This window comes from Sycon ciliatum, chromosome 8 (assembly GCF_964019385.1).
Source record: "Sycon ciliatum chromosome 8, ocSycCili1.1, whole genome shotgun sequence".
Classification (NCBI taxonomy): domain Eukaryota; kingdom Metazoa; phylum Porifera; class Calcarea; order Leucosolenida; family Sycettidae; genus Sycon; species Sycon ciliatum.
Window position 1 is genome coordinate 6,657,128 of NC_088650.1, and position 16,010 is coordinate 6,673,137.

Below are 16,010 nucleotides of genomic sequence, written 5' to 3' on the forward strand. Positions count from 1 at the left end.
ACCGTCATAAGTCACCAGTCTTCCCTCAGCAGCCAGGCGGCTTCTCCGTCGGCCAGAGGCTCGAGGCGGTGGATCGCATGGATTCGCACACCGTGTGCGTGTCGACCATAGTGGCAATCGCTGATAACGGACAGGTCAGTACTGCAGCTTAGGCTACTAGTATGCTGTAGATTCATACCTCGTTTATCCGGGCGGTCCAGGACCGGGCACGGGCACTGGCCGTAACTTTAAAATGTTCGTAACTCCGAATCGCATACATTTTGATGGGGAAAGTCCATAGATATGACATGTGACGTCATTATTTCAACAAAAATGACAAAAAAGAGTAGTAATGTTTCCACTGAAACTTGCCCAAAGGGTGTCCGTTAGACCGAAGTGCCCGTAACTTCGGGGTCCGGATAACCGAGGTAAGAGTGTGTTGTTAGCCTAGGCGGTTTGGCTGTGAGAAGTTATGTGTGCTAAGGACCCAGGTGGTCTGCTCTATGCGCTTGGTGACAGTGAAGTTGAGTGAACTCATGCAAATAGAGTCAGAAATTTGAGGGAGTTGATGCAATAGTATACACATTTGTTGTGATGTAATGGGTCCGTTGAAGTACACTCGTCGGTTTGCTCATAATTTGTTAGACGACTCATCAGTGCATGCAATATTGCTGAGTTCTAGTTATGCGATTACATCATCACTTGCAATGTTTTGTGTGGACACTGTGGAGTGGTGAAGCGGTGGTAGCGAAAGCAATGGGTTGCCGCTCAATACAAAGCATATTGTAGTGATGTCATTAGCTGGTTTGTCACTCAATGCAAAGCATATGACTGTGGTGATGTCATTCACTGGTTTATAGCTCGTCACGTAGCATACATATAAATTTAATATCTTTCTTTGGCTCGCCACTCGATACAAACCATGTATGATGTTGTTTGCTTCACCTCTATTGTACCGGAGCCCATCGCACACTCACTGTGCTGTGCCCAGCATGACCTGGATTGGCGTTCAGTTTGCTTACGTTCAAGGCGTTGTGTGTGTGTGTGTGTGTGTGTGTGTGTGTGTGCGTGCGTGCGTGCATGGGTATGTGCGTGCGCGCTCATGTGCGCGTGCACATGTGGTTGCGCGTATCCGTGTGTTTGCGTGTGCATATGTGTGTGCTTGTGTTTGCGTACGCGTGTGTATATGTGTGGGTATGCTTATGGTTGATGTTGTTGCTGCTGTTCTTTTTTGCTGCAGCTGCGTATCAACTTTGATGGCTATGGCACTGCTGGAGAATACTGGTGTGATGCAGGCAGTCCTGATATTCACCCTGTTGGATGGGCTGCTAATAGCCGCAAGCAACTCCGGCCACCCCCAGCACCAGCAGGTAGGAGCCTGGCTAGCCGACCGCTGTGCCCCGGTCTGTGCTGCGTTCACTGGGAAGCAGCTCGCGAGCAGTGCGTACTCAGCTGCAGTGTGTGCGTGTGTGTGTGTGTGTGTGCGCGCGTGCGTGCGTGTGTGTGTGTGTGTTTGTGTGTGTGTTTGTGTGTGTGTTTGTGTGTGTGAGTGTGTGTGTGTGTGTGTGTGTGTGTGTGTGTGAGTGTGTTTCGATGGTATACATCACATAGAGTGACACCACTGGAGCGCTGGTAGTAACGATGCGTACATGCCATTCAGAAAATGAGAGACTCCGGGCTTGACAAAAATGATTTATGTGAAATTTAACACAGGCAGGCATAGTTGAATGGTCTAAGGCCATGGCTGAGAAACAGAGGGTACCGGGTTCAAATCCTGGTCGGAAGTGGCAGGATTTTTCCAGCCGTGCTGGGAGCCACAGTTAATTGGAAAGCCGTCGCCTGGCACAAGGGAAATATGGATGCAACGAATGGGATTCTTGATCCTGGACCAATTTGTTGGCGGGTCTAATCTACTCACCTCCCACTGCATTAGGAGCTGCATCTGCATGTTGATCCAGAGTGTGATGGCTTTCCTGTGCATGCGGACAACTTAATCTGACTGAGCCTCGTGCAAGCGCGAGATCTATTTACCATATGTCCGCACCTTTAAAGCCATGGGGGTACAGTCAACTTTGCGTATAACGACACGTCCGGCGGGGCATCAGAAAAGTGTCCTTATTCGCGAAGTGTCGTTATACCCGAAGTCGCATTCTATGTATTACAGTTGGATGGGACTTTGCTCTGGGCATGGAAATTCTGTCGTTATTCGCGAATTGTCGTTATATCCGCAGTCGTTATTAGCGAAGTTGACTGTATATTCGATTTTAAAGCCAGTCTCAGTTATAAAGCCATGGGCTTCATAAATGAGATGACATTTGAAGAATACTTGTAAAAATGAAGCAATTAGTATTATACTATCAAACTTACAGCCCAGCAGGAAGGGTGAACAAGTGGATTTGGAATGAAATTTCTGTGTGGACTTTGACTTTTATGGTATGGCATAGTGGGTGAGTAATTTTGCATCTAAAATAGCTAGGAAAGCAGCGGTGCTTTGAATATAAGGCCATGGCTTTAAAGGCGCTGACATACGGTATTAGGCAGAGTCTGATTCAAATCGGGCGGAATTGAGTTTTAGATCAGCTTGTTTGTACTTCATACTGTAAGTATTAACAAGTAGCATTTTACTTTTGACTGACCCTCGAGGTTGTATCATGACAAACACGTTGATTGCATCAATTTCTGAATGGGCTTCTATCTGTGTGTGTGTGTGTGTGTGTGTGTGTGTGTGTGTGTGTGTGTGTGTGTGTGTGTGTGTGTGTGTGTGTGTGTGTCCCATATGGTGCAGTGGTATGTGCAGCAATTTCCAATCGATAGGTTGCGGGTTCGATTCCCGACGATTATGGTCACACACGTCTTTCTTCTCTCTCTCAGACTCTTCCTGACTTTTCTTCTGTCCCTCCAGGAAGTTGCGATTCCGCGGCCGCGTTGTTTCCGCGATTTGGACAAAAGTCCGTGATATCCGCGATATTTGAAAAATCATCCGCGTTATTGTAGAAAACTGTCCTTGATACTTGACAAGCACCACGATATTTCGAAAAGCAACCGCGATATTTGAGTCTTTCTTCGATGTTAGTTCTTCAAGCTAGTCAGTAGTTTACTTGTGAGATCGAAACCAGACTGGAGAAGTTTCTGGGAAAATCATTGGCTGACAAGTCACAAAATAAGGCTCGCGTCGAGTGTTGTCCGAGGACGGAGGGAAGCTGTCTTGCAAGCTCCTGTCAGGCAGTTGAACACATGCACAGTCAGCGCAGCACACGTTCTGTTTTGTCATGCATGATTTATGCTGTACGACTCGTACATCGTACACCACTACAGTACAAGTACCAAAATAGGCCGCAATTTCCGCCATTTTACCACAATAATCCCGCAATATTTGACAAAAATCCGCAATATTCCCCACAATTTGTGGCATTTTACCTCGCACCTTTTTCCGCGATATTTCCGAAATGTCTCCGCAAGTTTCTGGAGGTACAGTTTCTTTCATTCTCCTGGGTGGTTACCAACAGCCAGTGCATGCCGGAGTATGTGGTGTGATGTGTGTGCGGGAAAAATAAACAAAAAAGGCCAAAAAGTAGGGATTCACTCTCCAGAAAAAGCCACTTCATAGCTGTGTGGTGTAGACCAGGCTGAATAGTGGCGGCCAATTCTTCAGCCTTGCAAGCTAATGAATGGTGCAATCCCAGCACAAGTTGCTATAGCTTCTGCTGTAGCATCGCTATCATCGTCTCTGGCGATGGGCGTACAATGGTGTGTGTTTGTGCTGATGTATTTTGTGTGTGCATCATGTGTTGTGTGCTGTCTCAGGCGTAGCTCCTGGTCAGTTTGATTGGCACCATTACCTGAGCTCAGTACCGGCGCAGGCTGCACCTCACCACCTCTTCACGGAGGTACAGAGAACAGTTATCATGAACCGCATAGCTGTTGCAATGGCACTTCTGCATAATATTATGATGCTTTGTTGTTGTTGCAATGGTACTGATGCATAAGACATGATTGCAGCCTTTTTTGCACATTATAATACAGATGAGAGGGACAGTAAGGAGAGAGACAATACGGCGACAATCACCATACACTAACACTGCTCCTTTCCCGCTCACCATCTCTCTCTCTTTCTGTCTCTCTCTGTCCCTCTCTGTCTCTCTCTCTCTCTCTGTCTGTCTCTCTCTCTCTCTCTCTCTGTCTGTCTCTCTCTGGCTCTCTCTGTCTCTCTCTCTCTCTCTCTCTCTCTCTCTCTCTCTCTCTCTCTCTCTCTCTCTCCGTACAGGCGCAGCGTACCATTACATTCACCCAGCCACCCACCCCAGCTCGTTCCGACGTCTTGGCATCGCCGGGATGCAGAGACTGCATCCCCACCGTACCCAACAGCCCGGCAGGCGCAGCTCAATCCTTCTCCATGGCCAAGACGTTCCGGCCAAACATGGCGCTGGAGGTGGACGACCCGGGCGCTCCCACGCTCACCTACCCGTGTCGCAGTCGCATTATAAGAAGGACACGGCGCTTTTAGTGACTTTTTGCATACGAAACCCATCTAGCAGGGCGCAGTCACCCAGTTTCGGTGGAAGTGCGCGAGTTCGAGTGGGAATAAAGGAGGAAGGGAGCGTCTCGGCTTCCTCGGACCAAGACCATTCGACTCAGCACCCCGAAGACTACAACTGGTGACAATTTGATTTTAGGGTATACTTCCCGTTGAAATACTACTTGAAGTACTGATAACATTATCTGTGCATCCCTACATCGTTCTTGGCAGGGCATGCCACCGTTGCTGCATTTTCAATTCACTCGGAACTTGATATCAGGCTTCGAATTCTCCACTAGAACCGTTTCGTACAGCGCGCTGAGTCTTGTCCTCACAGAATATTACTGGTCATATGCAGCTGTACATAGTTACACGACACCAGACCGTGGGCACCGTCAGCGTTGCGTACGTTATACCAGCGGTCGTCCGACTCCAGGATGTTGAGAACCGTGACCATGTCGCCCTGCATGACGGCGAGCTCATCGGCTGCACTGGGTGTGAAGTCGTACAAGACGGTTGCTGGGCCCAGGCAGGCAGTTCATTCGGTTTTGACGGATGGCGGCAACAGCATGTTATTATCCATCACGTCTGCTATCGGTGCATCATACTCAATGGGCTCTTGTGTCGGCCAGGCCGTGGTGGGGTGCTTGGCTGTCTCTGTGATCTTGGCGACCTCGGGCGTCGGTGCTGGTGACGGAGAAAGGCTCATGTCATCGGCGAGCGGTTTCACCGTATCGCACATCACCGTCTCATACTGAATGGCGTCATCTGTTGAATCCGCTGTGTTACTCAATGGTGCTGGTGGCAGCCGTGGTAATGGACAATGTTCCTCAGTCAAGGTGCTGCGACGTTGAACATTCATGTATGAGTCATTGGGAGGCGGGTTCATCGGAGGAGGAGGTGTCGGCCCGATTTCCATTCGCTGGAGGCTTTCCTTGCGAACCTGCGGCCAATTTGAATAGATGTCATTCTCACTCTTGCTTAGTTTTCTGCTAGCTGCTGTTGCAGATAGGGTTGCCCTTCTTGAGCCAGCTGTAGTCAGGCTTTCGTCGAAGGTGAAGCATTGCGCTGATTGCGCCTGATCAGCACAGATGTTTTCCTGGTTGCTGAGCGCAAAGGCATGGATACCGTTTAAGCTAGAGGATCTAGGTCGGTTCGTGTGCTGCGTCGTCGTCGTCGTCGTCAGTGAAGGCGATAAGCATGTAGGAAGCGTCTCTCTACGGCCACTTCCGGGTCTGCTTCCAGCGTCCTCTTTGGATTCCGATGCTGTGGGTGGCCGCGGGGTGGATATCTCGAAGAAGCCAACCGTGTCCACAGGGGCACCCCACCTGGTTCGAGTTGCACTGCTACTGCCCATGGCCCACGGTGATGGACCACTAGCACTGCGAATTGGTGAGTTTCCGGGGACGTTTGCGAGAACATCACCACCAAGCAGTAAGTCGTTCGGCGTCAGGCCATACTCCGTCTGCCCGACGCTGCAATCCATCGGCCCACACCCGATCTTGTCCAGCAAATTCATGTTCAGCGTCTTGTGTCCCGTGTACACCGCTACCTCGATATGTTTCGGCGGAATAATCTTCTGCTGGCGCTTTTTGGCCAGCTTGGGCTTACAAACCCCGTTTGCTTCTCGCTTGGCGACCTTCTCCCGATGGACCTCTACATTCAATATGATCTGGCTAGCATCGGATAGGATCGACTGGCACGTATCGTCAACTACGTTCAACACTCCAAGCACGGATGAAGTGGACTCGTTAAGGCCGTTATCACACTGCGTTTTTTGAGGCGCATTTGCGTGAGCGTTTGCGTTTGAGGCCGGAAAAACGCAAGGCGTAATATCACACTATACTTGTAATTTTCAACGTTTGCGTCAAAAACTGTATTCGCGGGAAATGTGGGGAATCGATCTCCTCGTTGCCGGGGATATTGACTATTTATTTTCCTGAGATCGAGAAAGTGTTCTGTTTGTGCTGCTATGTCCTTTGTCGGTGTTGCTGGGGAATGGGAGTTGATAGGAAGAATCAAATCTTGGCAAGTCTCCGGATCAGGGCGTATGGAACGTATCGTCAAAGTTCAAGGCATGATCCATTGTCAATAGTGGATCAAAACAGATCCGTGACGAGGCAGCCATCAAGGTGTGTGAGGAGTACTCGTAGAAGTACCCTCGCCGGCCTCAGCAAGCGCTTTGCCATTGCCACCACAGCGCTGTGTGCCCCGGTCTTTGTGGATGAAATATGTGCTAAGCGGCGTATCTGGTCAGAGAATGTGGCATTGGACGACTTCTACGAGAAGAAAGTGACTGGGAGGTGGCTGGAAGTAGCGCAAAATCTCGAATCTGCAGGTGAAGATGGCTCACAGTATCTGGACGAAAAATACATGAACGTTCAGGGTGAGCTGTGCCCTCTTCAAGGCTCTCCACGAGGATACTGCTGAGTTGTGGAGCAAGCAAGATACTGTGCTTCGCATGGCGGTTTGTTCTCGAAAACGACTGGCAATCCTGCTCTATTGGCTTGCCCATGCCACCACGCAAACTGGGCGTGGTGAGATATTCTGCGTTGGCCAATCTACTGTGCATGGCATACCGTATGATCTCTAATATTATATGCACGGTCCTTTATTTTTTCAATGTACCTCCGCCCCGTGCTATTAATGGAGACGTTCCTTTATTGGAGACTGTTTCATTACCATTTCAGAGGCATGTTGCCATGCCAAATTCATGTATGACACACATTTCAGGGTTTTTTTCGCCGGTACAGATAATGAATTTACACAGTGTGCTTATAATGGAGACTGAGCACTTTATTTTTTGAATGCCGCCCCAAGGTGTTCTATTATTGGAGACGTGCTATTATTGGAGACTGTGCTTATGAGAGATAATACGGTACTGCACGCTGGAGTGGACGCCCCGTGGTCGCATCTCGTCAGAAAGGCAATTTCATTCCCAACTGGAGCTGACCTGGCGAGGACAATCGGCGGCTTCAAACAACTGTCCAAGCTGCCCATGTGTGCCGGTGCCATAGACGGCACATTCATGAAGCTGGTAAAGCCGGTTGTTTGGGGCGACTCCTACTGGTGTTATAAAAGCTACCCAGCCATCCTCACCTTGCTGTCGTTGACTGTGATGGTATTTTCACATTCGTGGATGCCGGCCGTGCAGGGTCCCTCGGGGATGCATTTACCTACAACCGCAGTCGTCTCAGAAAGAACCTGGAGAACCATTCTTGGCTCAGCGAATTTACAAAGACTGTGTCAGGCCAACAAATCAAGCCATATCTGCTGGCGGATTGAGCCTTTGCTGGATCTGAGCACATCGTGAAGGGCTACAAGCATCCCCCTGCACCTGGCAGCCAGTCCGACTTCAACGGAGCAGTGAACAAGGGGTGAAAGGTTGTCGAGCAGGCCTTTGGCCGCTTGAAAGGTCGTTTCCGGATCCTGAAGGATTCCTTCATCCAGGATCCCCAGTTTGCAGCGAAAGTTGCAATGCTGTCCTGTGTTCTTCATAATATTTGCACTCGTGGAAATGTACCCTTCTACGAATCATGGTTGTGTGATGCCGCTGGCGAAGTGAATGCCCATGATCTGCCACCGGCCTTCCCACCAGGGGCTGCAGTCGGTGCTGCGAGAAGTGAAGTTGTTCGCCTGGCTTTGGCAACCTATGTTCAACAACGCAGGCTGTAGACTCCTTTTTATAACGTGATGCTACTTGAAGTGCTGCTGCTGAACTGTCATGCATTTTGTATGTTATCTCTCTGAAAGTGCATTTGTCTGGACTGAGCACTTGGCCACTGTGCCAATATCATTGTATAAGTTACTCTAAAAATAAATTTGAAACTCGGGTATTGAGCCAATAATAAAAGTAGAAAGGAAAAGGACATATGGAAACGTTCTGACTGTATATAGTATCTAGTTACAGTGGTGGAGAGTTACTCTTAACTCGTTTCCATATGTCCTTTTCCTTTCTACTTTAAAAAATAAATTGTTCCATATTGCGAAGTTGGCCCACTTGGAAACTGCCTCCTGCACCAGAAAATTACATGGAAGCAGAAAGAAAATGTTATAATCTCCGCCAAGGAAAAAATCTTCTCAAAATCTCCAGAAGGTAATCAAACTGTCAATTGGCTTTGAATAGGAAATGAAATCACAGTTCACGAATCACAGCTAGGAAAATACACCAAAGACTCGCACAGCTAGGAAGCAACACTAGCACAGAGATATGAATTATACATTGTGCGATTACACAACAGAACAACAAGGACAATCAAGGCTTGTTTGCTGCTACTTTAAGTTTCATGCTCACGCAATCATCAGGCAACATTGTGCGATTATAATACTTCAGAAGTAATAATTATTATTTTGTACAAGTATCAATAATTCGAACACAATATATCGGATTATCCTGCATCAAAATTCCTCGCCTCCAAATCTCCAGGGTCAGCCACGTGGACGCCTGACTGCGTCAGGACCTTCAACTTGGCATAGGCCGTCTTCGCCTTCTTATTCAATGAATCGAGTTTGTTTTTACAGTGCTGCGGAGTAACTTCCGGCAGGCCTTTTTCTTTTGCAAAATCATTCTGGCGACAGCAGCTTTCCCCAACTTATCATTCTGGGTCATCATCTGTCCCTGTACTGACTCGCTTCGAGAATGTCGTGCCACACACGGCTGACGCATAAAGTGGGCTTCTTGTACTGTATTGTATTGCTTGTATTTTACATCATCGCAAGTCAAACGGGCACTCATGCCCAATGTTATGATGACGATGGAAAGGGAGAAAAGATTAAAAGAACAAGATTAGTTATCCTGGATTACGGGGAGTGAAGAAAACAGTGAGTCTAGGAATCTCTCCTTAGATCATCTTAACATTGGTCATGAAAGTAAACTTTCAATGGACGTGAGAGCTGAGATGTGCTAGGGCAGGACAACTAGAGGGGAATGCTAGGCTGTGAGATTCCGACGTACATATACATGTATTTTGTGTTTGTTTTATGTAATGCATTGCAAATTAAAGGACAATCATCCCCAAACGGATGAAATCTAAGATAACCTGGATAGGTGGAGTAAAGAAAACAGTGAGTTTTTTTTATGAAAGTGCACATATGCCTACATAGATCATAGAATGGAAGATAAAAATAACAACAACATCAAGAGAACATAGACTACAAAGGGCGTGTAGGTGCTATTGAGCTGTGCCGGTGAGGTGAAGTGCGCTCCCCCGACCAATGGTCTCGGGATCAAGGCGCACATCACGCACCATGGGGGAAAGGGAGAGAAGAAAGACTGTGTGTGAAGAGTGAGAACCTGAGAGCCAGACAATGATGGAGAGAGAGAGAGAGAGAGAGAGAGAGAGAGAGAGAGAGAGAGAGAGAGAGAGAGAGAGAGAGAGAGAGAGAGAGAGAGAGAGAGAGAGAGAAAGAGAGAGAGAGAGGAAGAGATGGGGGGGGGGGGGGGTGAGTGAGTGCCAGATTAGTTCAGGAAACTATGGCAATGGACCAACAGCTGCGTTGCTTTCAGTGGGGGGGGGGGCAATACGGAGAAGTTAGATCGGAGCTGCTGCCAGGCAGAGTAGTGTGCAGGCACTGGATCAGCGAGAAAGGGGCCACGAAAAGCAGCAAAAAAGGAAGGAAGAGAAGAAATTAACATTAACGCAAAACATTCTGCACTGAGGTGATTCGAGAGCACTAGGGAGCAAGGTACAGTTCAGTGGGGTGAAGACAAGGTGATCGTTGTGGGACCGGAGAATGGAACATCGTCAAATTTAGCCATGGAATGCTGTCGCCCACAACCAATCCTGGCGCATCAGGTGCTGACAAATGCGAGACTTGAAGGCCTGCATTCCCTTCGATGCCGGAGGTTCCGGGATGACTTGCTCAGGAATGTCGTTCCATGCCGCAATGAGGGTGTAGGGGAATGACCTCAGTAGGTAGTTCGGTGCTGTCCGAGCAAGTGGCCATTGCAACTGGAAAGGGTGGCGAGAAGCTAGTTGTCGGCGGGTTCTAGGAGTAAGTGCAGGCGGCGACGGTGGCGGGAGGAGGGCTGTCAGCTGGGGTGGACCCTTAATGTAGTGCAACTTGTACACATATGCAAGCCCTGAGACTGGCCTCCTAAGCTGCAGGCTCTGAAGGATCGTGTCAGGTCCAATGATTCGCATTGCCTTCTCCTGCACCCTGTCATAGCGTGCTAGGTGGGATTGGGCTGCACACCTGGTGGCTAGGGGAGCGTATTCCAGGATGGGCCGAATGAACCCCTTATACACAGCAAGGCGGCCCTCATGACCCAGAAGGCAAGCAGCACGGCGCAAGAATCCCAGGCGCTGGCTGGCCTTGACAGCGACAGCATGAATATGGCGCTGGAACCCAAGCTTAGAGTCGAATGTGACGCCAAGCAGCTTTAGGTGGTCCGAGTCCGGAATAATCTCGCCGGCAAAGGTGGTTGGTGGAAAGTCAGGGCGCTTTCGAGCATTGCACAAAATCAGGCGCTGGCTCTTGGTGGGCTCGAACTGGATCCGCCATTGCTGGCCCCATGCGGCAAGATTGCTGAGGGTTGTCTGTAAGGATGCTGCCTTCTCCTGGAGGTTGTCGTTTGGTCTGATCAGACTGTACACGGTAGTGTCATCGGCGAAAGAGCTGAGCTTTACTGCATGCGAGAGGCATTGGTCGATATCGGCAGCAAACAATATGAAGAGTGTGGGGCCCAGGACGCTGCCTTGGGGCACTCCGGCAGTGATGGGTACTTCTTGGAAGCGTGGCCTCCAGTTACCACCTTTAGGCAGCGGTTACTCAGGTAGTCGCGTAGCCAAGAGAGAAGAGGTCCGCCGATGCCTACTCGCTCTGCTTTGTTGAGGAGGCCGACGTGAGAGACGCGGTCAAACGCACCGGCAATATCAATTGCTACTACTGGGACACAGCCCCTCTCAGCTACAACCTGCACCCATTCGCTCTGGAGTGCTGTGAGGAGGTCAGCTGTGCCACGGCCACGTCTAAAACCAAACTGGCTGTCAGGCAGCAGGTCGTTGCGCTCCAGGAAATTGGTGATTTGTTGGTACACTCCATGACCTTGGATAAAATGGAGAGCAAGGACACAGGCCGGTAATTGGATGGCCTAGATCGAGGTGGCTTCTTGTATACCGGGACAACGTGAGCGAGCTTCCATTGGGACGGTACAACACCGGCACGAAAGCTAACACGGAACAGTTTCGCGTATGGAGAACTCTCGGGATTTTGTTTTTGTATTTATGGATTCTCCACAGGCCTTGGGATAGGGAACATCCTAGCATTAGCCATGAAAGTAAACTTTCAATAAACGCTTGAATCGTCATGTGGTAGGGCATGACTTTAAGGACGAGGGCAAAACGCAGACATCCTTTCCCAATCACTATCAGTATTGTTCAACTACAGCCTTGATGATGGTGTGTTCCGTGTCCCGTCCTCCTGGAAATCATCCACCGTAATACCGGTGTACAAGAATAGAGGTTGCGCCAAAGAGCCTACCAATTACAGGCCTATATCCCTTCTCCCATGCATAGCAAAACTAATGGAAAAGATTCTCTCGGAACGTCTACTTCGATACTTGATGACCCATGGTGTACTTTGTAAAGGTCAATTCGCATATGTACGCAACAAGTCTGTAACGGACCAACTTATCTTGCTAACCCAATCAATGGCTGTAAATATTGATAATGGCACTAATTTTGACCTGATATCTCTAGATTTCAGGAAAGCATTCGACCGGGACCACTCTATACTCCTAAAGAAATTCGGTAAGATTGCTACAGCTTCGTCAGTAAAATGGCTGAAGAGCTTCTTAGGGGATCGACAAATTGAAGTGAAGGTACATAGCACTAAATCGAAGAAGCGGAACATCAACTGCGGAGTGCCTCAAGGTTCCCACCTTTCACCACTCCTATTCCTACTCAAAATGACCTGCCCAACGCTATGGAACATTGCACACAATATATATTTGCAGATGATGTCACCCTCCTACTGGCTTACAAACCTGAAGACACCCTCGCCAGTAGAGCGAACATGCAGTCTGATCTCGATGCATGTCAAACATGGGGCAGGAACAATGGAGGTGAATTCTCAGCAAGCAAGACATCCGTGCTGTTACATAGAGCTATCAATGATACACCTACTGCAGGAATCCAATACCAAATGTACAATGAGCCATTAACGGTGGTTTCTGAACTGCAACATCTTGGCATCACCTTGACCGACAACCTGGATTTCCGCAAACATGTCGCCTCAATAACTTCGAAGGTCAGATATCGAGTGCACCTACTGTCAATAATGTCCCAGCAACTTACGCCTTCGGCAATGATCATACTGTACAAAGGGTTCGTAAGACCTGTGATCGAATATAGCTGTACGGTGTGGTCGTTTGGATCTAATAAGAAACCCATGACCACTCTTGAGCAATTACAGGCAAGGTTTGCTAGAGCTCTACTGAAAAAGAAAAAATTGCATTTGATTACACTTCTTCCAAATCTGTCTTCAATTCTAAATGCTCCCTAGAGTCACTAGCCTATCTTCGTCAAATCATCAGTCTCACTACTTTTCACAGATATGTTTTCCATCATCGTGATTACCTTGCTGATTTCCATTTCAAGATTACGAATAGTGAGCGACGACCAAATAAAATCATTCTTCCCAAATTTAAATCATTGTCTAAGTCTCTCTTCATGTTCCGAACTGCTATTCTATGGAACTATTTACCCCCCAGTCTAACATCGGAAGCCTCGCTCTATAAGTTCAAAGCTGCCCTCAGGAAATTTACAGCTGACCATGCTTATGCAATCAACGAAATTCCGCCACCTTGCAGTTGATTTCCCCCATTTCTCTCCTCATCAATCCCTACTTGTCTTTGTACATACTTCAAGTACATCTACATCTACTGTTCTTTCAATCAAATGAACCCCTCGATAGGCACATTGCCTTTGGGTCATTTCATAATAATAATAATAATAATTCAAAGGATCAGTTGGGGAAGTGAACTGCCTGAAAAGAGAAAAAATCGCCAGACCCACCAGGACTCGAACCCGGGACCTTGCTTGTCATGAGCAATGCTCTAACCACTGAGCTATGGGACCAGGCTGAACCTAGAAGGCGCTGACAAGTTTTTCACTCCAAAGGCAGCTCACAACACGCGCCACACATACTGATGGCACTTGGGTCTTTCTCCCTCCCCCAGGGGACCAACCACGGTCAGTTTCTGGACCCTACCAGAAGTGAAAGAAAGTGATTAAATTGTGAAAGGATTGGGAGAACTTGAAATTCAAAGGATCAGTTGGGGAAGTGAACTGCCTGAAAAGAGAAAAAATCGCCAGACCCAGCGCGACAAACACCTTGTGAACACCAGATAGCAGCGTGAGTCGCTCCTGGACGGTGAGAACAGACGTCGAGGACCCTCGGTCACTCGGTCACGCTGTCACCTCCAAACCAGCTAGTCGTAAGCCCGCGCTGGGCACAACAGTACGAAGTAGTGGTTGCGACTTCGGCGATGAATTTTTTTTAGGAATGGGTTTGCTCCCACACTGGAGCTCGCGCCGCCGACTTGACTTGACACTTGACTGAATCACGACTGCCATCCAGAGCACACGAGAAGTCCATCGAACCTTCGACTCGGCAAACCTGCAAGAAAGCACCACTCCCTGCTCTGCTGGAAATGGAGCGTCTCTGTAAGTTTGTATCCCTGGTGATGTTTGTGCCTGGAGAGCACTATATAAGTGGTGCTTTTCAGGCACCATCTTCCTCAGCCTACTCAACTTCTCAAGCTCAACTGATGAGGGGAAAAGTCCATCGAACCGTCCACTCGGCAAACCTGCGAGAAAGCACCACTCCCTGCTCACAGTGTTTCGGGGAATTCACCCCTCATCAGTTGAGCTTGAGTAGGCTGGGGAAGATTGTGCCTGAAGAGCACCACTTATAGTGCTCTCCAGGCACAAACATCACCAGGGATACAAACTTACAGAGACGCTCCATTTCCAGGGCGACAAACACCTCTGTCGATAATTATGGTGGTAACGTAAACACGCACCAGGCAATAGAGATGTTTCGTTTCACGTTGTTCTGCACTACACAGTCCCTCCAGGAATTCGCGATTCCACGGATGCAACAAATTTCGCGATTTTTGCCCAAACCCGCGATTTTCAGCAAAATCCGCGATTTCCCGCGTTTTTTGTTGTTTTCTGCACTATATCTGGTTGTTGTTGGTTGGTATACTTTATTTTACTTCGCCAGAATGAACAGGCATTGCTGCCTTCTTGCCTGGACAAGTGGATTGTCCATATCTCACATGTTTCATGCACTTTTCACACAGTGCTTTCCATGATCCTGTAGGTTATTTGCACAGTATGACTAGTACTACTCCGGTGTAGATATACGATTAGGCCTTGGCGGATAATGCTCGAAAAGGTGGCAGATTCTGCTTTTTTTGCACCGAAATTGGCAGAACCATACAAACCTTATGGCGGGCAATTCCTCGAATTCTGCTCCATTTCTTTATCCACATACCAAACATGCATGAAACTTACCAGAAAAAGTACCGAATTCTGCCAATTTTTCTGCCGGCATTATCCGCCAAGGCCTATATACGATGCAACAAATTTCGTGATTTGGCCCAAATCCGCAATTTTCTGCAAATAATTCCGCGAATTCCTGGCAAGTTCTGCATCATTCCGCACTTTTCGTCGCATTTTTTGTTGTTTTCTGCCGCAATTTCTTGCGCAAATTTTCGAGAGTTTTTTCCGCAAATTCCCGCACGGACGTCGGGGTGGCACATTTTGGCGTCGAACGTTCATGACGTGAGCTGAGGTCAACTCCTGTTCGACGTGAACGCGAGTTTCACGGTGTAGTGCAGAACAACGTGAAACGAAACCTCTCTAATAATTATCATATGGCGGTAAATACACGCCGGATAGTAATTGCACAACAGGAAGAAAGGAGATAAATAGCTGTAAATACAGTCTAATGTCGAGCCAGACGCACCTCAGCCTGGACGAGGTCGACCGGCGCAAGGTCGAAGTGACGACGGCGAACAGAGCGTGATCCACGGACGCAACGGATGGCAGATCTGGCAAGAGAAAATGCCAAGCAGCACCGCAGCCAAGCTACAACCCGGCTATAGGCAGCGTTGCGTTTGGTGGCCAAGCCATGCGCCAGCCTCTTGACTACTACGGCTGCTTCAGAGCCCACCCCACCACAGGAGGAGAAGACTACTGTAACGATGTGAAGGAGCCAACCTCGACTTCATTGACACGTTCACCGTAAGCACGCTTCTTCTCTCCTTCGAACCTTCGGTAGAGGGAGGGGAGAGACTTGGACCGATAGCTCGACGCGTGGGGATAAAACACCGGGTGACCCTTGTATCGAAGAATGCGTTGCGGCTATCGGTCCAGAATCCCTTCACCCGCGGGTCGGCACGGGCATCAGGGTCAGTGTTGGCTGACCGATGGTGAAAGGTTTCACCAGTTAGGGGGCTGCAATGGTGGCTCCACCTCCACATCATGATGGGGCTCCTTCATGC

At 48.6% G+C, this 16,010-nt stretch overlaps 2 protein-coding genes across 2 annotated transcripts in view; one reads left to right on the forward strand and one right to left on the reverse strand.

Moving 5' to 3' along the window:
* The window catches only part of LOC135823053 (lethal(3)malignant brain tumor-like protein 1), a 15,158-nt gene extending 6,891 nt beyond the window's left edge, over nt 1-8,267 (forward strand). The window contains exons 4-7 of the mRNA XM_065335882.1: nt 1-134; nt 1,220-1,349; nt 3,784-3,866; nt 4,244-8,267. The exon at nt 1-134 is cut by the window's left edge and continues 448 nt beyond it. Coding sequence (XP_065191954.1) covers nt 1-134; nt 1,220-1,349; nt 3,784-3,866; nt 4,244-4,483 — 587 coding nt within the window. The 3' untranslated portion in view covers nt 4,484-8,267. The remainder of the gene's footprint in view (nt 135-1,219; nt 1,350-3,783; nt 3,867-4,243) is intronic.
* Nucleotides 5,034-7,711, reverse strand: LOC135823517 (abl interactor 1-like). The gene is made up of 2 exons (XM_065336360.1): nt 7,595-7,711; nt 5,034-6,263 (listed from the first exon to the last, which is right to left on the reverse strand). The coding sequence occupies exons 1-2, from the start codon at nt 7,709-7,711 to the stop codon at nt 5,034-5,036; spliced, it is 1,347 nt and encodes a 448-aa protein (XP_065192432.1).
* Nucleotides 8,268-16,010: the final 7,743 nt, after the last annotated feature.